The sequence below is a fragment of the Mesoplodon densirostris genome, chromosome 12 (genome assembly GCF_025265405.1).
Source record: "Mesoplodon densirostris isolate mMesDen1 chromosome 12, mMesDen1 primary haplotype, whole genome shotgun sequence".
In the NCBI taxonomy this organism is placed as follows: Eukaryota; Metazoa; Chordata; class Mammalia; order Artiodactyla; family Ziphiidae; genus Mesoplodon; species Mesoplodon densirostris.
Window position 1 is genome coordinate 77,691,651 of NC_082672.1, and position 25,917 is coordinate 77,717,567.

The 25,917-nt window shown below is 38.8% G+C and overlaps 1 protein-coding gene across 1 annotated transcript in view; it reads left to right on the forward strand.

The window, feature by feature from the left end:
* The first annotated feature begins 5,305 nt into the window (after positions 1 to 5,305).
* ADGRB3 (adhesion G protein-coupled receptor B3) overlaps positions 5,306 to 25,917 on the forward strand; it is a 789,966-nt gene continuing 769,354 nt past the window's right edge. The window contains exon 1 of the mRNA XM_060114602.1: positions 5,306 to 6,062. Coding sequence (XP_059970585.1) covers positions 5,306 to 6,062 — 757 coding nt within the window. The remainder of the gene's footprint in view (positions 6,063 to 25,917) is intronic.

A 25,917-nucleotide genomic window follows, 5' to 3' on the forward strand; every position in this document is an offset into this window, starting at 1 on the left:
AAGATTTTTAAAGAGACATCGAAATCAGAGTTCAAAGATAATGTGAGAAACCCCTAGATGCAAAGTAGAAGTATTTCTAAACCTCACACTGGTTCCTTTTATGTACAAATCATGCAAATCATTCTCCTTTTCTCCATTTTTTTTTTTTTGCATGTCATTAGTCTCTTTATTTTTGCTTCTGGCAAGAATAACAGAATTGACCAAAATGTCTTGCAAATATCATAATCACAATCTCTGTGGAAGTTGAAATAAATGAAATGTGTTTCTTCTTTCTGTTGCTGAATGTTGTTTGTTTGTTCGTTTTTAAAGTGTTTGCTGCAGACACAATGTTTTGGATTATGCCCTGGACATAAAGCTTATTTTCCTTTTGCATTCTCTTAAATGAATAAAAAATACTGTAATGAACCAAAAATGACACAAAACCAAAACGCCACCCAGGCGGCTCTCTCAGCAGTGAATTTTCCTGGAACATGGTTAAAGCCTGCTGGATGGGGAATGCTTAACTGTTTCCCTTACAGGGTGTTATTCTGAACACCTGTCCCAGAAGAAAAAGACTTAAAGAGGGTCACCCTATTAATATGTATTGAGCAGTAAAGGGCCAATTTTAATATTTCAAACAACTCCTGTGAATAGAAGATCACTGTAGTGCACCTCCCTTGTTTGTTTGCACTACAATCCTCTTTTAAAATGATGTTCTTGGCTATCCAATCGCCCTAGGGGTGAGGAATAAGAGGAAGAAAAAATGCAGAAAAAGTACGGAGAGAAAATGGTGGGAATTTGTTTTATTCAACTTCACCTGTCGCTCAAGCAATTCGCCCATAGGAAGACTCCACACTTTATATGAATTACCCAGTGTGGTCTCTTCCCACCACTTCAACGCACTATTTTAGCACCTGTTTTGCAAACCACAACTGCGTTTACAAGTAGAGGCAGAATCGGTAGGAGAATGACCTTTTGCAGCACGTACTGTAATCTAGTTCATCAAATACCTGACAGCCAACTGTCCAGAAGGCAAGAAAATCGAGGTGGGGAGTGGTGGAAATTTATCCTCCTTTCCCTGCTAAATCGAGAATCTGGTCATTTCTCCTCCTCCTTTTCCTCCTTCCTTCCCATCCGCGTCCCCAAACTGTTACTAGGGAAACTCGAAAAAGAATCGGAAACATTAGGAAAACAAAAGTTTAGACCCCATAACCACGATCCCATTGCCATGCAGAAAACAACGCAGACGCCCAACCTCGGTCGCCGCTATCAGCCAGAGCAAGTAAGATGTTAATTGCAGTCTCGCTGAGAAAAACTAGTATTCCACCCGGGGAATGCGAGCAGTTCGGAGACTGAGACCTGCCCCCTCCGCGGTGGGCAATCCATCCCTCCGAATCCCGGTGCGGAAATCAGAGCTGCGACAGGTCGGTGCTGAAAGAAAGAGAAAGACGATCAAGTGCGGCATTTACTCCCCAGCCCCGGGAGTCGCCTTCCCGTCCTCCGCAACCCCCCTGGCCTCGCCTCCCCGGGAGTTTCTCAGACGGCCGGTCGCCGCCGGCAGCGGCGCTGGGAACTGAGAAGGCACAGACCTCCCAGGCGCAGAAAGCACCGCTCCCGGGACGTGCTGGGCTCGGAGCAGCCGTGACGTGCAGGCGCACCGCGGCCCGGGTTGGAGCCCCTCCCGCCGCCCTCCGGCGCCGCTCCCTCCGCGCCCCGCCAGGGCCCAGGCGGATCTCAGCGAGGAGCCGCGGCCACGCTGCGCTCGCGGACCCCGGGCGGCAGCCGGGCGCACCGCGCTGCACGCGAGCGCCCACGAGCACGCGGGGCCCGGCGCGCGCCTCGGGGCCGCGCGCCCCCTCCCTCGCGCGCCCGGGGAGAGCGAACGCCGCGCGCCGCGCGCCGCGCGCACACCCGAGACAGAGCTTTACTATCTCGCTCCCTCCCGCGCCTCCCTCCTCGCCCGGCGTTCAAACAGCTTTCCGACATCACCAGACGCGGATTTTTTTCCCCTCTCCTTAGTCGCCGTCAGTCCATCAGTACCTGCGGTGGGGGGGAGGGGGGAGGAGGAGGCGGGAGGAGAGCGGAAAGAGGAGAAAGCATGAGCTCCAGCCTTCCGAGGCGACCACGAACACTCCCGTAATAAACCCACCGCCCCCAACAAATCTGCCTTAGCAGCCGCCGCCGCTTCTCGTCTCAGCGCTTTCTCGGCTTCTTGGCTGACCGGTTTACTGGGGGGTAGATTTGGAAAAACAAATCCTCGCTCTTAAGCCACTTGCTTTTTTTTTTTTTTTTTTTGATTCCTTAGTGTCTGTCTTCGGGGGGCTCCCCCCGCCCCCGCCTGGGTTGGAGGTTGGATTCACTTGGCTACGGCTTAGGCTCCGGGGTCCTGGGGGCTTTTCTTCTCCCACCCCTCCACTCTTTGATTCTTCCCCCCCGCCCCCCATCTTTTGCTTCTCTTATGAGTGCGTTAGAACAAAATCAATCCTGATTTTTGAAGCTCAGCCGGGGAAAATGGGCAACGGTGCTTGGGACCGAAGGGGAGTCTCTCCGTCACTGTTGCTGGGACGCGTGCCTGTGCTGGTGTCTTAGAGCAAGAGCCTCCCTGAGCTTTCGGAGTGGAAGGTAAGGACGGGGGTCCGGGGGTCACCTTCCCTCTGCCGGGGGCGCCATCGAGGAGCTTTCCGCCGGGTGTTTGCGGAGGGGAGACCTGCAAAGGCCAGGCTGTTGCTGGCGGATGGAGAGGCTGCGAGCACACCCGACTGCCTGCATTTACTTAAACGCCGCAGTTGAAAAGTTGGGGAAGTCTGGTTTTCCAGAGATGGGCTGGGTCGGAAGGAATCGGCAGGGAGACCTAGAAATCCTGACAGTTGTGTGTGATTGGGGTAATTTGATGGGGGGAAATTTCAGGTTAAAAGGAAGTTAAGGGGAGGCCGTGGGTCTTCCATTGGGGAAAAAAAATTCAGTGGAGTGATGGCGCCGTCTATGTTCGACTGAAAAGTGTCATCCAGAGAATCAGTTTTGAGGAGAGCTAAACTAAACGCCGCTTTGCCTCTCAGCAAGAAACAAGCAAATAAATAAATAAATGTCACATCCTTGAAACCGCGGGGGCCGGGCCCTTCGACACCCTCACCCTCGTCTTTCTTTCTTAAAGCGAGAAATACAGTTGTTTGAAGTGGCCCTGCAGGCGGGGGCTGGCGAGGGCTGGGGGTGGTGGCAGCGCCAGTTCAGTGATTCATTTGTGATTAGTTAGAATAAAAGGAGACTCCGTACACCAAGGCTGAATGATTAAAATAAAGAGCATTACGCCGAGGGGGCTTTCTTGAGCCGGCTTGAAAGTGAAATCAGAGCCATTTCCTCACTCTTTCTAATCCTTGATGAGCACAGCAATGCAGACTTGCACTGTCAAATAGATGGAAGCAAAAGTACCGGATTTCATTAGGAAAAGAAATAGACCCCTTTTTGAGTTGGCGATTATAAAATAAAGCCCCCTTTCATGGATGGAATTCCTAATTTAGACACTTATTGTCACATTGGCTCTCAACGCCTACACTCTATCCTGAAGAACACTGCGCAGACCTGCATTGCCTGCAAAGTGCTACAGCAAAAAAAAAAAAAAAAAAAAAAAAAGAGAGAGAGAGAGAGAGAAAAATAAAAAAAGAAAAAAAAAAGGAAAATTCCTTCCAGAATTTCCTATAACTTTCCCTATTTTTTTAACCTTTACATGTTGGCTTTATTTTCTCAGGAAGAAAATGCATTATTCATTGAACTGTATGTTTGAATTAGGAAAACACTGTTTTGATAGTCCCCGCAATTCTGATGTTATTTTAAACTGCTGCTATATGGAGATTTAGAGTTGGGGTCATTTTTGCTTATATCAAAACAGAATTTGTATTATGATCTGGGGGATGCAGATCTGTCTTCAGGGACTTAAGTCACTGGATTTTGTGTGCATGCGTTGGTGTGTGTTATGCAACGGGAAGGAAGAGTGTTTATATCCTTTGGTTCAGAGAGGACCCAGGCAAAAGCATGAAAACTCTTAATTATCTATATGTCTGTGAGTCTGTCTCTGTTTACAGAACAGTGGAAGAGACTGCAGCCTAAAGACTTTTAAAATTAACTTGGCATCACTTAGCTCAAAGGCTAAGCAAAAACAAAAACAAAAAATAAATAAATAAAGCAGTGTCATTTATTCTAAGAAATAACTTCTTAAAGGTTACAGCTGAAAAATATTCAAGTTACTTTTGGATGACAACTTACAGAGGTAAATATAACCAAGGATTACTGTATTATGCAAGGCCAGGTTAAAAAATTAGAGATAAAAAGGAGCTTTGAAGCTGTTGTTGGAGAGGGAACAATTCAATAATTGAAATCGGCTAGGAAAGACAATGCTAATATCTTTTATGTACCATGTGTAAATCTTAAATTACAGTAGATAACTCTAGATAAAATAGCCCTATTAAAAAAGAAAAAGCTGAAACGAGCTCAGTTACTGTGGTTCTGGGATTTTTCACTGGTCTACTTTATGTATCCCAAGAGGGCATGTCACATTGAAATGACTCCCTTAAATTCTGGTTCTCAATGATAATGTCCAAAAGCAGGTCTTCCCTGTGTATCTGTTCTTTCTTGGATGATGGTTCACAAATTCTGTTAATCCACACGAATACCTGTATTTTTGCACAGGAATTTCCCACCAGTTCACCCAGTGGCCCCTGCGAAGATGAGCAGGAGGGTTTGGGTGATGATGTTTCAGCTGCAACAAATTATCATTTGTGCTTTTAAAATTGAGGCTATCATTGATCATAATTGCTTTTCACATTTAAAAGAAAAGAAATAATATGTCGACAGCTGTTCTCAGGTTATCAGATTAGATTTTGTGTGATGTTGTTTACTGCAGGCAGAGGGCTGAGGGGGGAGAAAAGGTTTGTAAAGGTTGCTTTAAAATATCTCAAAAATTAACATTTAAGCTGTTACATTTAAAAAACAAATTTCCTCTTCTTTCAGTAGAATCACCACGCACTTGAAGGAAATCTTGGTAGATAAATTAAGAGCATTCCTATTAATTATCTATTGAATATTATTCTTAAATTGAATGTAGGGAATTTGGCCACTGTGAATAACCACGTGAGGGCGCTGTTCACACAGCAACAGATAATTTTCGTGCGTTATAAAATAAAAATTACCTGCCCTTCTTTTAAAAAGGGTTTTTTTACTGAAATCTTGAAAACAGCTGGCTGTGATATTGAAAGGAATTTATTTTTTTCCATGCGCGTAGACTCCTACTTGCATTTTTCTTTCATTGCCATCTTTACAGGCCAAATGACATAGGATGAAGGCTGTTCGTAACCTGCTGATTTATATATTTTCCACCTATCTCCTGGTTATGTTTGGATTTAATGCTGCCCAAGACTTCTGGTGTTCAACTTTGGTGAAAGGAGTCATTTATGGATCGTATTCTGTAAGTGAAATGTTTCCCAAAAACTTTACGAACTGCACTTGGACGTTGGAAAATCCAGATCCAACCAAATATAGCATTTACCTGAAATTTTCCAAAAAGGACCTTAGCTGCTCTAACTTTTCCCTCCTGGCTTATCAGTTTGATCATTTTTCCCATGAAAAAATCAAGGATCTTTTAAGAAAGAATCATTCTATAATGCAACTCTGCGAATCCAAGAATGCTTTCGTTTTTCTACAGTATGATAAAAATTTTATTCAGATACGTCGGGTCTTTCCAACCGATTTCCCAGGATTACAGAAAAAAGGGGAAGAAGACCAGAAATCTTTTTTTGAGTTTTTGGTATTGAACAAGGTGAGTCCAAGCCAGTTTGGTTGCCACGTATTATGCACTTGGTTGGAGAGCTGCTTGAAATCAGAAAATGGGAGAACAGAGACCTGCGGGATAATGTATACAAAATGCACCTGCCCTCAGCACTTGGGAGAGTGGGGAGTCGACGACCAGTCGCTGGTTTTGTTAAATAACGTGGTGTTACCCCTGAATGAGCAGACCGAAGGCTGCCTGACCCAAGAGCTGCAGACCACCCAGGTCTGCAATCTTACCAGGGAGGCCAAGCGACCGCCCAAAGAAGGTAAGCGCCGGCCGGGAGGGGGAGCTGGGCGGGGAGTGGTGCTGGGGGATGGAGTTAAAACATGCTGTGTCACACACCGGCCCAACCCTTGCCCCTTTCCTCTGTCACCTTTGGATTGATTTGACTTGTGATCTTCCCAAAGCTAGTTTTACGTTTCAAGATTTGAGAGATGGGGCGGGGAGGATGGGATGGCGCTCAGCAACCTGACGCCCGGTGCGAGGGGTAAGCTCAGGAGAAATGAGGTGCTAAAACGTGGAGCCAGTTTGCGCTGGAGGTCGGTGAGGAGGGATGGGTGGCGGGGGGGCGCTTTATTAGGCTGCAGCCCCTCTGGGAGACGGACACACACACACACACGCACGCACACACACACACCTGTGAATGGATCTGTAGACTTCTCCCTTCGCCTCCGGCCCACCCTCCCATCCGTGACCCCTTTCCAGGTTGGAACTTGGGGCTTCGTGACCGAAAGGTGACACAAACTCAGTGGCAAGCCTCTGTGGACCAAATGACTTGGCGACACAGGAGGGCGAGGGTGCCCCTCCTCCCCAGGCCTGGGAAGGAGCCCGCGTGCCGGGTATTTCGTCCAGGGAAGCCCACTGGGGGTGCAGACTCGGGTCTCCGGGCGGTGAAGTCACGTGGCAGGGGGAGGGGGCGGAATTAACACAGGCGGGTCCTGCAAGACCCGGTATCCCATTCACGGGAGTTTTTGCTCTTAGCTTCTCGGTACCCTGTTGATAGCCACGAGGAACGCGAGCTTGTCAGAGCCGAGCTAGATGCAAAAACAGTGCAACAGGAAGGAGAGTTGCAGAGGAAGGAGAGAAAGTACAGGAGTGATTTACAGCTTTCACCCAGACGCTCGAGGGGGAGCTGCCCCGGGATCTGAGACAGTGGATTATGTTTAATAAGGCAAAAAAGCTGACACATTTTGAGAAAAAAATGACTTTCCGGTTTGGAAGGTTAGGGGATGCGTTCTATTCGTTTGAGGGCACTGCTGGTACATAGTCGCTTCTGCTCCCCAGCCCTGCACCCAGAGAGTGTGTTGAATTTTTATGTAGGAAGTTTTTTCCGATCGTCACAAAGATCCCTGTCTGTGGAAAGGCACAGCCAAGCTCCAGTCCCTCTTTCCTCCCCTCTCCCAACAGAAGTTGTCTTTGTGGCCAATATAAAATTGACACGTTGTTGGAGAATTTTCTTTAAGGGTAGCCAAGGTTTTGTAAGGGGCGGGGGTGGGGAAAGAGAGAGAAAAGGGATTAACCAGCGAAAAGCGGTGATTTTTCTTCTGAAAGCATTTTGGGGGATGGGAGTTACGGAAGAGCCATGGCTCAAGGGGCAAAGAAGCCTTAAAAAATAAATACAGACTGATAGCATTGGGAAAGGCGTGAAAAACCTTTAAGATTTCTACAGGTCAGTGTCTCCCTAACAGCTGTGACTGAAGAAAGCAAAGTGATTTTAAATTGCAGGAGTTCTTTTCTCTAGTAAAAATCCCAGAGAAGCACTTGCAACTGCAGGGATGGTGTTTAACGCCATTTCAAACCAATTAATGTCCCCTAGAATAAGAAGCTACAGTACGCCAGGAAAGTGTGATGTTACAAGCTGGCTAATAAGACAATTAACACCAGAAACTGGTTTTTGCTCGTTTGTTTTATTGCTGTCCTAATAAAATTGAGAAAATCTGTATCTTCAGTGGTTAAAATTTTATCATCAAATTGACTGCTAATGACAGTGGAAGGAGAATCCAGTTGTACAACCCCTTTTTGTGAATGGTGACAAGTGACAAAAAACAAAGTTGTGTGCACACTAAGCATGATTTTCAGAGATTTTGCTGGTCATGATCATGCGATGTGGGTTAGGACAATGCTGGAATTTATAGAATTTGGACTAGGTGGCCATTCGTTTTAGTATGCGACGAAGAATAAGAGTGATTTTAGACATTAGATGTTTAAATCATGGGGGAGAATGTACATTTTTTTTGGCTAACTAGCTGGTGAAATGAGAACGAAATACCTCCACAGACCATTCAAAGATTGTATTAAAATTGTTAGCACGTTAATAGAACTGACAAGGGAAAGTTTATGTAATAGGGGAAGAATATATGCTGTATCAGTAAAATTGCACAGCCTCTAGTCTCTATTCTAAATTTGTGCTCTTGAATTGTTTAGGTGTTCTGAGTCAGAAAGGTAATGATAAGTAATTCCTGATGACATAATTGTAGCTGATGCATTTGTAAGTAAGTCTTATAAAATATGGTTATAGCACTCCTTACCTCAATCAAAGAAGATCTTTTAGGCTAAGCTGCATTGTAGGAAAGACTTGAAAACCTGCAGATGCATAATTTAGTCAAATTTATGCAAAGTACATTAAATCTTAAATAGTTGATATAAATGATATGTAAAATCTTATGAAAGAATTATTTAATACTATTTCAAGTAAACTACCACGTAATGATATTCACAGGGCTTGAGGGCTATATGTAATAATTACATATAGTTGTGCTACTCATATCTAATTTTATTCCAAAATGTCTTCACTTTATTTGGTTAACATGTAATCCCAACTTCTAAAATGGGGTTTTAAAAATTCCACTTACATTTTATATTACTTTATGATTTCTATTTTCTATGAAAAATAAACCATCCTGTAAATCATCAGGGGAATGTATACAAGATTATTCTCCATGGTTTTTGACTCCCATTTTATTCACTGTAATAAGTACTGACTCAGAAGCCTTGAGTAGAAATATTTTGATGTTTATTATATCATAGAGGTAGCACAAATTTGACAGAAGTGTCTTTACACTCAGTAAATGCAGTTTCAGAATTTTTTTTTTTATGTGATGCTGATAGTGATGATGTCAAAGGTATACTAAATACTGAATATTTTGGAATATGTGTCCACTGAAATTATCATATTTAGTTAGTATTTGAGGAAACTATGGGCTCCCAGCAATGGGATATTGATAGGATTTCTACTAAGATATTTGTTAATAATACATTCATGTACTTAAGAATTTCATAGCCAGAAAATAATAAGGTGTCTGTCATTGTTTGAAGTGACAACACCAACAATTACAAATTTTATCTTGAATACATTATAAAAGTAAATTATTGAATGATGCTTCATTAGAAGTGTGAGATTTTAGTGCATTTCAGTATCTTCCTATTTAAGATTGTATTTGACATATTTGAGGGTGCCATGTGATTATAGGAACTTTGTTGTCATTTCCCAATTTTTACGTGAAGTTTTGAAAACCAGGTAAATCAACAAAATGAAGCCTTTTAAAAAGAATGTTGTCTTATTTCAGGCAGTTTTAAAAAAACTGTCTATGTACAGTGTATATAACTATTTTTAAAAGAAAACTCCAATAACGTTGCTGTTTACCTGGTTTTCAGATATGAGTGTGGGGCAAGACTGACATTGATTCATGAGGTCTTTAATATGTTTTATAAGACTCTTTTACCAAAGATGATTCTGGACTATATAGCTAAAATATAAAAGGTGATGTATGTATGATCTTATTTCTTACTACTTCACTTGAAATAAGTAATTTAAACAGTTTGGAGAGAAAAATTCCACACCAGCATATCTAAATCACATAATAAGCCTTAATGGAACCTTTGTTTCCTGATTACATCAATGGAGCTACTTATGTGAAGGGAGATTGGGATCCCTGTATAGATTCCAGGAAATCTGAACACACACACTTATTTGTCTTTTCATTCTGCCTCTGCTAATCCTTGATAATCAACCGCCCAAGGGAAGTCTCACCATGTGCCTGTGTAAAATCTAGCCTGTGTTTGTGTGTGAGTTTGCATGTCTAGAGCAATTTGTGTTTCATTTTAAGTGTTTTCATTTCTTTCTAACTTTGCTCTTTCTGCCCTCATTACTGCTTCTGCCACCTTTCCCCTTCTTCTTTACCCTCCTTTGATCTTACTTCCTTTGTAAATGCCATGATCCCACACTCTATCAGAATGTAGAAAGATCTACTGAGTATGTTATAAGTGACAGTTTGCCCTGCCCCTTGGCTGGACCCACAGCCCTTTGCACATACTGTACTTCCGTTCTAGCACATATTTCCATTTCTTTTTCCATCTTCCTCTACTTGTCTTGCGAGTTCTTCAAGTGTACAGACTTGGTCTTCCAATAGTCTAACACAGTCTAAACAGACCTTCAATAAATATTGGTTGAAATGAATGTTAAATGAACAAAACAAAACAACTTAATAGGAAAGATAGCAATAAATTGAGACAGCTACCATTTATAGCAGTTCCAGTTCCATTAATGTATTATTTATATAGCAATACCTTATCTCAAGGTATTGTTTAATAACATTTTTAAAAGAACAAGAATGGAGTCATTGAGAAATAGTCTTAATTCCCTATGTGTTTATTTTAATAGTTTAGATTAATGATAAATAAAACTTTCTATACACAGCTGTCTGCAAAAACAGGGGTAAGAAAATTTGCCAATTTCTATCTGTTTTAATCACCTTCATTTCCATCTACATTTCTTTCTTCTGGCTCTAACATTACTTCTCCAGAAATGACATTTCCCAAATCTTTTCTTCCACAGTTTGAAGAGAAACGTATGCAAACTCTTTCCAAGAAATAGGAAGAATATTTGCAGGTCAAGTTCAGTGCTTCTGTTACCTACTCCTTACTTATGCTGTAATCTATACATATAGTAATAGTATAATATTACTAAAATTGTAGGCCTGGCCAAGTAAGATGCCCTAATTTTTACTTTTGCCATTGTAGAATTTTGTCCAATAGTTCAGGAAGTGACTCAGATATATAGTATTAATGAAAACTCCATCACATGGCAACATTTTTTTCATAGACAGTAAATTAAAATATTAACAAGAAAATGTTTGTGTATGCACGTGTGTCAGGCAGGTTTTGTTACTGAGTCCAGGCTTGCTCTGCTTGCCGCACGACAGGGCAGTAAATCGGAGACAAGGTGTTGAGACAAGGAATAGACTTTATTTGGAAAGCCAGCAGACCAAGAAGATGGCAGACTAAAGTCTCTAAATAACCACCTTATTGGGGTTTGGATGCCAGTTTCTTTTATAGCACAGAGATGGGGAGGAGATGAGGAAGTAAAGTAAAAAGGTCATAAGTCTTGCAAATATCCCCTGGAACGGCCAGCCTTGGGAGGAGATGTGTTAATTTCTTCTTTCTTGCAGCCATCCACAGGTGGACAGGGTCGGGATGCTTCCCTGAACAAAGGCACTTTGGTTTAACATTCAGGCAGAGGGGCAGGGTTCCCCAAGGCATGCCATTATATAGAGACGGTGTCCTTTTAGAAAACAAAAGCAGCAAAGGAAAGCAAAGGTTAAAGTAAAAGAAACAGATCTAACATGTAATCAGATTTGGTTCTTCCCTGTTACGGTTTTAGTGGTGGCTGTAGATAAATGTGCCGTAGATTGGTTTTCTTCAATATTGAGATGGGAATTTTACTTTACTTAGAATCTAGCTTCATGCACTCCTATACTTCATTTCCTAATAGTAGTGATTTTATTGTTAAACGGGATACTTTTATAAAATATAAGTTTCTTTAGAGTCACTTTGATATATATTACCTGTAAAAGTCATCCGGTCCTTGGATCGAAAATCAATGTTTGTTCAAAAATCAGCCTTTCTTACTTTTTCAAAATACCGTGAGCTGGGTTTAAAGATTCTGAACAGAGAGAGCCAGGTTTAAACCTGTACGTTCACCTCAGAACTGTGTTCTGCTGTGTCAACTACTTCCCTTCTTGGGTTGCTAGTAATGCTTATTCCTCAGGGTACAGAAGAACAGGATATGTCATTATGTAGTAAAAAACAAAAACAAAAAAACCCCAAAAAAACAAAAAACGAATGAAATTAATGGCTTGGAATATTTTAGTTCCTGTCAGCCCTCTGGAAATGCCTTACTAATTCAATTAACTAATACAAATCAGAAAGGTGTGTTCAGTTTTTCTAACTGTGGTCACTTCATTGAAATGAAAGGTGTATTTTGTTATAAGATGCACTTGGGCCCTGACAGTGACTCAGCCACCTCATAGCATCTTTGACAAGGGACTGTGCTTACTGAGCTTGACTCAGCAATCTGTACTGTAGTGGTGTGTTGTATTAAATGAGATTGCACATGAAAGACACTTAGTCAAATGCTCAAGTTATATTAGGCCCTCAATTCATTTTTTGAAACCTCTTTTTTATTATCTTTTAGCTACAAATGATGGAGGATTGATAATATAATGAAGTAGGTTGTCATTTATTTATTTGAACTTGTTTAGGAATTTAGGGCATTTAACAAAGGGTCATTAAGCATCTTGAAGTTATGTCTGTTTTGTATTATATAAAGAAAAGTTCCCATCTCAATACCTTTGTGCTGATGGTGGCATGACTAATACATCAAATAGACCAAGCTAGTGCTGTGAGTCATCCCAGGGCTAGGAAGCTGTCCTTTGGATATTATTGCTGATCCTTTGTAAAGTCTGTAAAATTTAAATGTAAATTAAACAGTTTCCAAGTGTTTTACTCTGCTGCATTATGCAAAGTTAAGTTCATGTTTTGAGATCTGTTTTGAAAAGGAATTAGCTTGAAACATTAAGTCTATATTAAACCATTTGGAAAAAAGTAGAACTTTTTTGGAATTTTTTTTCACTGAATTATGATCAGTTATTATAGGCCAATGAGCCCTAAGAGTCCCCCAAAGGCTTGCATATTCAGGTATTGAAAAGAAGATTTAAAAATTTTGTTACTACTCATTTGCAGCTTCTGATATTTTCTTAAAGCAGAATTACAGAATGCCATCTGTAATACTCCATAAAATGCTAACTGTTCTATGTTCAATTAAATGCTAAATGCTCTATGTTCAATTATCTTTCAACTGTCATTCAGGAATTTTGCTCACGTGCAGAGAATGACCAGCTACGTATCTGTTAAAGGTTAATAATAATTAACCTTTATAATAATAAAGTAATATATTTATTATATTATTATTTATTATTATAAATATATTTATAACATATTATAAATAGAAAAATAATATATTTATTATATTATTAATTATATATATAATATATTTATATTTAATGAATAATAAGTAATATATTTCTAGTTTGCAAAGAAAGTGCAATTAAGTAACAAATGCATAGTAAATACATTAGTATGGAGGTATTTCTCTCAAAACGAATTCCCTGAATAGGTGTCTTTTCAGCAATCCGACATGTTTGCTGATGTGCATTTTCGCATTTTCCTCAGAACCAACCCCTTAGGACAGCGGTCCCCAATCTTGTTGGCACGAGGGACAGGTTTCATGGCAGACAGTCTTTCCATGGTCGGGGCTGGGGACAGATGTGGTTCAGGCAGTAATGCAAGCGATGGGGTTCGTTCGCTGGCCTGCCACTCACCTCCTGCTGTGCGGCCCACTTCCTAACAGGCCTCTGACCGGCACCGGTCCTCGGCCCCGGGGTTGGGGACCACTGCCTTACGACACATTCCTTATGATTGGAACATGTTGTAAAATACGAAGGCCAAATGGTTAGTCTTTGGTTTCTGCCATGTTAAGTGAACTAATTTAGCTGCTAACCTAATCTTGGCTATTATAGTCTCAAATTATTTCTTCTAGATAACAAGTTTCTTTGGCTACTGAGAGTTGTTTGGGAAAACTGAGCAAATGGGTGCATGGAAAAGACATTGGAACACTGATGGAACCAGATTACAATGTTCAGAATGCAGTTTGCATGCACTTAGACATAATCCAAAGCATTAAAACAGTTGTGGAATCAACCAGAGAAAGTTACCTTGGTGAATTACTTTTTAGCAATAAATATGTTAAGGTGATCGAAATGTCACAGAAATGTTTGCCCTCCTGGGTAGTGGTAGTTCAACTTGGGTGAATGGTTTAGAGTATTTATTTCATAACATTTCTACTGGTGTTCCTCCATTTAAAAATAATGTTTAAAATTTGATAAAATTTAAAAATTTATTTAAAAATTAATATCTATGCTTGCATATATAAATAAGGATAATTTGTTCTCTAATAAACTATTTTAAAGAGAAGCTTCATCTACATATCACTCTTAAGAAAATAAAGACGTAAAGTGGTTTAGTAAACATTTTATAAATTAAAAGAATATAATGAAACCTGATGTTGAGAAAGTGCTTTCCAGTTTACAAAGGTCTGTGGCACAAATTGTTTTACTTGGGCAGTAACTGTGTGAGACATCTATTATCAACATGGGCTGGTTATACCCTGAAGACTGACCATGGCTTTCCTTTTTTAAAAAATTTTAATACAAATTGGTTCAAATGAAAAACTACAGAATTTCAAAGCTGTGAATTTTCTCACTGTTTCTGGAACACTTGAATCTGAATCACAAATTCTCAGATTCATAAAGGGCTTTAGGCATTAGCTTAGTCCAAATCTTTCCTAATTAAAGGAATCCCAATCTGCAGATGTATCATGGGAACATTATTTCAGCTGAACATAAGTGTTCTTGGAGTTTATATTTAATGCCATTTCTATAATGTAAAAGAGACAGTCATTTAGGATGGTGGGATAGTTCTAATTATTAAAAAAAAAAAATTACCTGGTATCCAGCCAGGACAATAATCAGAGTATACTTTGCTAGACTACTGAATACAGACTAGTCTGTACAAATCAGAGCTTTCATTCATTAGATTTTTTTTTTGTCCTATATTATTTAAACAAACGTGATGCAGGTCTCAAAAAACTATTGATTTTCAGTCTAAGCTCATTAAATTTAAAGAGCAATGTGTTTCAAGTACAGAGTCTGTCCAGATTTAGGAAAATGATTTATCAAGGTCTGTCTTGGATTTTCATTTCATTATTTCTCTAGCGCAATCTGTGTTTTAAAGAAATAACATGTCACATTTTTTAGTTATCCCATGGTGCACTGAGAAATACTGCTGTAGGTTGGGGCAGTGAGGTCAGGGTCCCGTCATTGTACTGAAGGTCACGGCTCCTGTGGGGTGGCCTTCCCCTGGGCTCTCTGGAGACCCCTCTCTCCTCTCACTCCTGAGGCCTGCCTGCCCCCTGATTCTCACCCCAGGACTGTACTCTTGTCTCCTTGGTTTCTCCAGCCTCTATCCATGCCTTATGCTCTTCTCAAATTACTGAACTTGAGGACACCACCTGTTTCTTACTAGGATCCTGACTGGTAAAGGGGTGTATGATTTTGGTGGTGAGGTGATTTCTAATTACTTTGGGATTGGTCTGAAATCAGCATTTTAAGTTTTGATCTTTTGTTGTTTGTTTGTTTGTTTGTTTTTGCAGTACACGGGCCTCTCACTGTTGTGGCCTCTCCCATTGCAGAGCACAGGCTCCGGACGCTCAGGCTCAGCAGCCATGGCTCACGGGCCCAGCCGCTCCACGGCATGTGGGATCCTCCTGGACGGGGGCATGAACCCGTGTCCCCTGCATTGGCAGGCAGACTCTCAACCACTGTGCCACCAGGGAAGCCCAAGTTTTGATCTTTCGATCCTTCCTTTTTATGTGCTGAAGGTCTTATGTAATGATTAGCCCTTTTGGAGATTGGCATATGGGCCAGCCCTATTAAGTAAATAAATAAATAAATAGATAAATAAATAAATAATTTAAAGAATTGAGTTAATGAAAGTGAAAACCAGTTGGTCATTTTTTAAAGCTCAGTTGATGTGGTATTTTTTATACTTGGTCCTAACTCAGGATCAATATGTGTTCATCTTCATTACTCCATTGAGTTTAGGCCCTCTCCAAGAGCTTTTCTGTATTTATCTGTTGGTTCGTTGATTACTTAGCTTGTTTTAAAATCACATAACATGTATACAATTCATATACATCTTCCATACAATTTTTCAGTGTTGATGTGACCGCAGAACACTGAAACTGGCCTGGGTATTCAAAGAAAGTTTTGTAAGTTGGTAATTTCAAGGCTCACATATAAAACGTAAAAAATCCTGACAGATTACTATTTAGTTCTAATTTTATATGATTATAATAATGGAAATATAAAATGAAAACAGAATTTCAGTTGCTAATATAAGTATCATTTTGCCTGTTGATTTCACTATACCTCTGAAAGCAAAAACAACAATGAAAAACCCAACAAGACTCACACAAGACATTTTTTTCTTTCCTTTCATTGCAAAAAAAGAAACCAAGGCAGTTAAGTTTGCCCTTATAATTTCATTAAGAAAATTGCAATTTTTAACTCTTAACTGTGTTGGTCTTGAGGTTGCCCTTCACATCAAGGAAGTGTCCTGAGAGGCAAAAAGAAAAGTAACTTCAAAAAATTGAAGGGGCTGGGCTTCCCTGGTGGCGCAGTGGTGGAGAGTCCGCCTGCCGATGCAGGGGACATGGGTTCGTGCCCCAGTCCGGGAAGATCCCACATGCCACAGAGCAGCTGGGCCCATGAGCCATGGCCGCTGAGCCTGCGCATCCGGAGCCTGTGCTCCGCAACGGGGGAGGCCACAACAGTGAGAGGCCTGCGTACCAGAAAAAACAAACAAACAAACAAAAAAAGGGGCTAACCTTTTTTTTATTATTTTTTTTTTCTGACCTTCTGTTTTCTGAATAGGTGGTACATAACAAATATTTATTATACAGTGGATGCTTTTGGAAATATTTCTTCTAACATTGGCTCATAATAATTGTAATGTGGAAAAGAGGGCACCTTGGTAAGCCAGAAATCTGTTTACTTTATATAATCTTTCCACATAAATCTGGAAAATTTTCAAAGATCTGTTTCTGCACTGTAGGCTGAGAAATTCCAGTTTATTTTGGATTCCCAGAGAGGTCAGCTTCCTTTACAGAAATGTCAGCCTGTGGTCAGCTCTGTGGCTGGCCTTGGTTTTTGTAACTTAAGAGGGCAAACACTGTATATTTTTTAAGTGGTGCCTGAGAAATTAACCAAGTTCACCTCTTCCATCTGAAGTAAATGCCAGGAAGAACTGTTGTTCCAGTGGTACGGCATAGAAGGCATTTAAGAAGGCATAAGAAGGCATTTAATGCCTTCCTTAGCTTGTAATATATTAACAATCCATTTTCTTAAAAATGTATGGCTTCTTTCTGTTTAGTGGTTTTCCTGGAGTTTTCTGATGACTATATTTTGGTGTTCGGTTGATGATGAAGAGCATAAATGAGTTCTAGGCAATAATGAATATTACATGTCCTTGCCACTGGTCTCTGCATCCTTAGGCCAGAGAAACCACAGAGGTGGAGCCGACTAGAAGTTAATCCACTAAGTAGCAAGAACTGATTAATGCAAAAGAAATAAGTATGTGTTGGATGTGAATTAATACAGCTTTTTTTTTTCCCTTAGCAGTGGAAACTCTTTTTCTAAATAAACGACAGTATATATATATATATATATATATATATATATATATATATATATATAAAGATTTTTAAAAATAGAGCTGCTTTCGTTGAGGTGGACAGGAGGTTCAGAGCCTAGCCTAAAGGGTCTCCAGAGGTGAGACTGCCCCCCCTTCTCCTTTCTGTCAAACTTGTGGAATGAGAGAGCTGCTCATGACCCATCCCTAGTGCCAGTCCTGTGCACACTTCCCTCATGGTCTCTCTGGAGTCATTTCGTCCTGGGGCTGCATGTAGGATTTCAGGATGAACACCCCAATTCTCCATTGTTCTGTCTTGTCATCTGTATTCCAAACTTCTTCCACCCGGAGTTCCCAAACCTGCAAATACACTTATTCTGATCATACCTCTTGCTCACAGACTAGAGTTTACCCAGATAAAAATGAATATTGTCTTAGAATCCTTTTGCATCTTTAATTGATAAACAGTTAGAAGCCCTAACGTTAAATCTTTATAAATGTACTATATTCTGGTGGTGTTCATTCTGACTTTCTTCCTCAATATTTTGTTAATCCCCAAACAGTTCAGTTGCAAACGGTCAAATTTCTTGGAATAAACTAAAGTTATTAGGGCATGGGATTTATTTTGAGTTCCTTTGATTGTTCACACATAATGGATATCCACAACTGAAGCAGGTTATTAAAACAACAACCGAAAGTGTATTAGTGTTGCCATTCCATAGACATGAGTGGATAGCTGAGGTGTTATTAATGCTCTTCCAATAGTCCCAGCCTTCCACCATTCTGGGCACAGGTAGGGATTGTTTTCTGGACCAGTTGTGGTTGGATGGGGTCATGTGACTGGCTCTGGCCAATGAGTCGTGAACAGCAGTGGCACTCCTCACTTCTGAGCTGGGTCATTTCATTGCTGGAGTCAGACCACCAAGGTCTCTCGACCTCTGGCAGGGAGGCCTGTGCCAGAGAGAAGGGCCTCCAGTGTCAGCCTGCGTCCTTGAATGTGTGAAAGGAGAGGAGCCCCCTCCCCATGCCCTTGCTGACCTGTGATGGTCCTGAAGACTGGGCTAGGAAGGACCTTTTCTGTCTTGAGACACTAGGATTTGGAGTTTGTCTTTGTTCCTGCAGCCTAACCTAGCATATTCTAGCTGATACAGTGTCCACTTAGGGAGGATTGGGGCACAGTGGTGCTAATGAGGGTGCTACAAGGTGATGAGTTACATTGGTGGTGTGTTCTGTAATTGAGCTGTGATGATGTGGTGACCAGACAGGTCTGTGATGTTTTGTGGAGAGGAACTCACCTACCTGCATCTCCTACAATGTACTCTGGGGTAGCTGAATTTGTACTTATCGTTAGCAACACTCTGGGCCTCATTTTAGGTAGTATTTATCAGTATTTAATTGTTTTAGCCTAATTAAAATTAATACTAAATTAACTATAATCAATGTATGTTTAGATTACAAGAGCCTGTTCTTTTGACATATTTTTAAAGTTATTGGGTTTTTCTATTTTTTAAAGTTATTGGGTTTTTCTATATTTTCAACTCACCCAGATTAGAGAGGGTATCATGGTCTTTTGCCGAGTCATGACTGTCAAAGAACTAAGTAGGAAGCATCCATTTTGGCATGGCAGTTCTTGCTGAAAGGTAAAAACGTGTTCTGTTCCCTGTCCTTTATCCTTCCTTCTTTTCTTTATCTTAATTCTTCCTTCCCTCCCTCCCCCTCCTTCCCCTCTTCCTCTTTCTCCTTTCTTGTTTTTTTTTTTTTAGATACATAGGCTATGATTTATATGTGTTTACTTAGATCTCATATTGCAATAATTTGCACAGAATCTGTTATCAATATACATGTAGGTGTTTGTGGTAAACAAATATTTCTAGGGTAGTTCAAGGGGAGCTTATCATCACTGCTTCATTAATCTTAACAGTTTTCTATAGCGAGGTTAATTATGTAGTAATAATTAACCTTCCGTTTGAGTAGGTGGGCTTTTGCCACATTGAGAAGCCTTGTTCCTTTCCAGGAGAGGTGGGAGGGAACAGTGAGCTGATGTGAACTTTGATCAAGCCTCTGAGCGTTCCTTAGCAGGAGTGAATATTGGTGGTACATGGGCAAGTTTTGTTACACTGGGCTGAACCTTGCGTTATTTCCCTGCCTCTCCTGTTCTCAAGTTTGGATTATAATATGCTCATTAATTATAACAGACACACTTCAGGATTCCAACAGGGCTATACAGAACATTGAGCAACTGAGAAATTAAAACAAAAAGGAGCACAAACACTTTCTTTTTTTTTTCATTTTATATCATGTTCTGAAGAAAATCCAGGTATGCAATGAATTGTCAGTTTCCTTCCCACGTGTTTTATATCTGATCTGTGGGACACACACATACCCAGTCACATATGCATGAATCTGTGGCATTAAATGCTCACAGGTATTACATACAATATGATTTGAAAAGATGAACGTTTTTCAATAGTTTGAGAATATATTCCCCGCTAAACTGCATTAATTAACTAAATATTTACTAAATATAAATCTACCTAGAGTGACTTATGAGAAAATCACAGGAATGATGAAGAATAAAGATACCATTTGCAAGGGAAGCTTTAACATTTATATTGATATGTTTGAAAATGCTCTTGGAGTCCTTTTAACAAATACATTCAGAACAGTATTCTGTGGATCTTCTTGGATATCAGAAATTAAAGTTTTACTTAGGATATAAGAGTAAATCATTTGCCAAGCAAGTTTCTAAAAGTTGAAAATAAATGTCAGTTCAAAAAAGTGAATAATTTAACTTTTGCATTTCTGAAAAATTCATATATATTATATCATAACAAATTAACACTCTTTCAAATTCTTTTTAATCGTTGATTATTTTCTTCCTCTGGAACTTGTTACATACTAGATCCCACACATCCCACAGCCATTAATTCAGTTTCAGACTTTAGATATTTCCTTATAGAACTTAATTTTAATGTAAAACAAAAATTGCTGCAAGAGTCAACACTTCATAATGGTTAGGAAGTCAGACCTCCTGGGTTCAAATCTCATTTTCTCCACTTCTAATAGAGAACATTATGCATCTCTCTAGACCTCGGTTTCTTGTCGGTGATTATTGTAGTGAGGTAATTGAGAGATTGAATGAGGTCATTAATATAAAAAGTTAACATGATTCTTGGACTGTGTAGTACAGGCTCAATAAATGTCACCTTTCAGTAATTGGATGATTCTGGAACCCTTTACTGCATGAGATTCCTTTAGGCAACAAATAAAATTTTGATTTGTAATAAAAAAGTAATCAATTTATTTAAATGACCTCAAGGAAAGTAAACTGCCTCCTGGGTCATGTAGTCCGGAGAAATGCACTGTATCTTTCATCCTTTCTTCCCTCTGAAGCCTCACAGTCCTGAGAAAAACAGTCTGAGTTAAGGTGCCGTATCTGTTCTCCTTTCCGCTTCATTTCAGAAGTGAATCACTCTGTTCCCAACATCATCGTTTTTCTCTTAAAACAGACTAGCCAGTGATATTCACAGATGATTTGACAAAGAGTGATTGACCCAAATGATGTTCTCCCAAAGACCTGGGGCCACTCTAATCAGAAAGCATTGCTGATTGTATTTTGTCCACCTAATCAACTTCATCTTCTGTGTATTTTCCTGAAAATATTTATGTCCCTTTGGGCTAGTCATTTCTCCATAACATTATGGTTTAAATGGATTCACATTTTATTGGTTAAGACAAGTTAAAATCTATATCCTGATTTCTTAGGGTTGGTATGCATGTTAAAATGAAGCAAACTGTTAACTTACATCTTGGCCTGCAATGAATCCCTTTTTCCTTCTGAGCAGAGTCAGATCTCCTGGAAAAATATCTTGCTTGCTGCCTGCTTGGTAACATTTATTCTAAGGCTTACTGTAAGAAAATATCAATCAAATATAAATCCATGCAATATTTTTCAAAAGATCATACTTTTTTACTTTGGTTTTTCTGAAACTTTTACTTTTGCCATTATAAACAAGAGAATTGACAACATGGCTTTAGATTTTCTTTAACTCTCTACATCCCTTTGTATTTGGAAGAGCACTTAGAAGACTGAATAGCTGCCTTCTGGATGAGATTTGCCATGACTTCAGGCAGGTCACGTTATCTCTCAGAGACAGTTTCAGTTGGCTCAGTTACAAAAATAAAATTGGGGCATCTGAAGCTCATAGGATTGTATGGCAAGTAAAGCTGTACTTTATATGAAAGCCATTACGAAAATGAAGAGGGGCATCCAAAAATGTTGTTATTATTGCCATTGACAATATTAGCTTGTAAATTTGATTAAGTCTTTTAGTTTAGTTCATTGGCAAGTGTGCATGTGAAATAATGGTCCTGTCCTGTGTTAATAAATATCACAGATTGTTGGATGGATTGTTGGACTTGGCGTTTTTAGGTAAGACTGATCTGTCCCTAGGAAAACACTGTTCCCTTGGTTTTTTTCTTTTTTTCTTTTTCCTATGTCAGCAGAAGCTGTGACAGTTTGAGCTGCACATTCAAACCTTTTAGTTTGATTCCCAGCCCTGCCTTCTGCCAACTTTGTGACCTTCGGCAATTTGCTTTGTATCTGTGAATCACATTTTCTTTGTCTGTAAAAGAGAGATCATATCTCTATGCTCTTGCTTTTTTTTTATGTAGTCTGTACAAAAACAATATTAAGATTAATGCATGAGAAATGCAGAAGTGGTCAGTTCTCTTAATGCAGCTTTTAAGTAATGGAACACTTTAAGTTTCTGGCTGCCCATAGTGAATTAAAGTATGACTTCAATTGTGTTCAGCTCTAGCTTTCCTCATCTGTAGATGAAGACCAGAAGTAAAACATATCACTCCATAACAAGCTTCCAGTCCATGTCGGTCAGAGAAGCAGTTTGAAAATAAACACATCCTTTCTTCCCTTTTGTGTCTTCGAAAGTCAAGACCTGGCATTGGAGGAGAATGAGTAGATGAACTCTTGCCCGAAACCTTATCCCTAGTGCCAAAAAACTGTGTGGGAGAAATTGTAATTTTACAGAACTACTTGTTTTCTCTAGGGGACAAAAGCTACATGTAAATAAGCAAGGGTTTCTCTACCCCATATCAAGTAATTAAAAATTAAATATATGAATCTTTAAGGAATACAAATTAGGTAAATTTTGCATCAGGGTAAATTTTGAAACAGACTAAAATATGGATACATGTGGATAGAGCTTCCTAATTTCATGGAGTGTTTTTGTATCAGTCCTGAGAAGACTACAGTTTGGAATCTGGTCTTCTCTATAGGTCATAGGTGGGAATATTTCCGAGGTCAAATGTGATGTAGTAGCCAGACATGTAGTTGTTCTGATGGGATTATCCATCAAGTTTAGTAGATGAAAACCGTGCCCGTTACTTTCTACTTAAAATAATTAAAGAGTTTTGGCAAACCTAATACTTGGTAAACAGTTTTTAAAAACACTCAGTTTTGTGCTTTTGAACAAGTGTAGCAAACTTAATCGGTGAGACTATATTCAGATTTTTAAAACAAACTTTCCATAATTCAGGTTTAAGCCTAAATATTTTGACTTCCAGCTTCCTACACCTTGGCATTGTACAACTTAACCCCCTAATGTCGTAAACTTTTCTGTTAACCTGACATCAGTGGGGACCGGATACTTTAGATATCCATTTAATAGAAATTTACTATGCATAATGGATATTTTGAAGAGAATCCAAATGGAACAAAACAGACTACCCAGCTTATACTTTTTAAATGTATTTTTTTTGTAAATGTGTTTATTTTCTAATCACAGTCCTAATGAATACCTATCTGTGTGTCAGGTACAATTTTAGATATCAACTCTTTTAATGTAAGACTCCTCTGAGATGTTATTATTTCCAGATGAGGTGTCTCAGACAAAGCAGGGCTGAGTGACCTGCCAGAATGACACTGAGAAGGCAGAACTGAAATTGAATTCTTCTCTTAATCCATACAGTATACCTCTACTCTGTACACATGAATCCAGTCTAATATTTTGAACAATTGCAAAGGTGCTTAACTCTTGCAATCCTGTGGAACTATAAGATGTTTTAAAAGAGTATAGTGTTTTATTTTAATCCCTCTGAAGTCCAATTCCTCCTGTGTTTGTTGTAGCCTCTGATCTGTTAATGCTCCTTCAGCCTTCAGACTTTCCCAAGCTATAGCCTGTGTTAGAGCCTCACTAGTAAAGGAGCTTTCTTCTTTAACCAAGTCCATTATTCACAGAAGTCTTCAGTCTCATCTCTCCCAGGAAACCTCAACTGATGAAAATAAGAGTATTGACTTTGACCTGCTCTGAGACACGCAATGCTTATGAAGTCCTTTTTACTCTTACACATACATTTTTGAATTTTTTATATTTGCAATTAATGTACATGTTCATTGAGATATAAGTACAGTCTGTTTTAATAGTTTTCTATAAAATATGACTTTCTTAGGTTTCAAGAGGAAGGTTGGTAAAGGTTATGGTTTAATTGATTGAACTTTACTTAGTACCATATTAACACAATGAGGTGCTTAATCTTTTCTGTAATTATGATGGTAGAAGATCAAAATAAAATTAGAATGACAATTATCTTTTCTTGTATAAGTTAATGATTTTAAGTTGGGAAGATGCCATTTATATTAGACAAAAATAGGTTACAGTTAGATTAAGCTTCTTGAATACTAGAAAATATAGGATACTTATAAAAAGAAAAAAAGTTGAAAAGTTCATTCCCTAGCTCAGAGAATATTTTATTTAATTTTTGTGTTTAAATTAATTTTGATATGTTCTTTTTAAATTCTCAACTTTTATATGCTTGGGCATTGAAAATGAATACTGTTTTACTGGGAAAAAGAATAAATCATGATCTATTCCGACTAAAATCATTCTTTGTGGAATTTTCTTAACTGTGGTAACATTCAAATACTGAAAATCAAGCTGATGCCAACTTTTCCCTCTGAATGATAGTGATTAAGTGTTTTGGGGCTGTAAGAGTTTCTTGAGAGGGAGTAATCAAAATAAAATTATTTTTCTTCATAAAAAGAACACCTCTTCCATTTATTCTAAGAAGGGGAATTCAGAGACTTTATGTAGGTAAATGTCATAAAGCAAAAAGAGGAAAAGAAAACTGAAAAATAATTTTCTGAAAAGTTCAGTTACCTCACAAGATTTAAGGTTTATTTCCATTTTCTCTTCATTTATTTTATGTTTTCTTGAGTTTCTTTCACATTTATATGAGCTAGGAAAACATATTCCCCAATAACTTTTTATTCTGTGTTTCTTATTGAATTTTATAGATCTTACATTTTAATCAACATAAATATATCTTATATCCTGTCAGACCCAATACTAATTATTTTTATACTTCATTATTTCAAAAGGTATTGCATTTGAATTACTCCTAAATTCTTATATCATGCTAATTTTGTAGCAGGACTTTAGGTACATGATTAAAAATATTCTAGCATTTGCATAATTCAGCAGATTAAGAAAAATAATTTAGAAAAACATTTCGGTAACTTACTTGTTTTGAACATCTGGTTAACAGCTGGAGTAATGAGAGTTAAGGCAGCAGTAACCATCTTTTACATTGATCCCTGATGCACTCCCAAACGCTAGGAAGGATTAACTACTATTAATTCTTGCTTTCTTTTGCTATAGGGATTTACTTAAAAAGGGAAAAGAAGATTTGAGAATTCCAAGCTGTAGAATGTCAGCTGAAATTTATATGAAAAATGGGAATAACACTGATTAAAATCAGATTCCAAATTCATTATCATAAACTGTAAAAAGAAAGCTAATCCTTGATAGTCGATACAGATAATTAAGATAGTTAGAATTTCCTTGCCATGCAAATCAGCATACTTTAGGCAATAAACTACACTGCAGTAACAGCCCTGTCATATTTAGCAGAACCTTAATGTTGAATTGGTTCGTAGATAATGATTGACACACACCTTTTAAGATGTTTAATATATTTGTTAGGTTATAAACGTAGGTACAATATGTGTAATATATAATAAGTACAGTATGTTTTAATACTGTAAGTTTTTATCTTTTCAAATAAATCTACTTTTTTATTAATCTATTTTCATTTAATATGTTGATAACTTTGGGATGCTTTCAGTTAGAAATGTTACATGATCTTGATCTCATGCTCAGATTCCAGTGAAAAATGGTTAATTTTCTGATTCAATTTAAAAAAATAATCATTAGGTAGAATGAATTGTCCTTTCAATTTACTCAAAATCCCACAAACTGATACCCCTCCCTTTAAAAATTTTAATCCTGTATATCTAAATTTCTAGGCATAGTTAATAGAGTGAAAGCAATTAGAGATAAAGTTGAAATTCTTATAAAGTAAACCGTAATGGATTTCTTTTAAAATGTCTCATCTCTAGCTAAATGCTTCAGTAGTACAGCAATAATTACAGTTTTGTTTTGTTTTGTTTGTTTTTTGCAGTACACGGGCCTCTCACTGTTGTGGCCTCTCCCATTGCGGAGCATAGGCTCCGGACG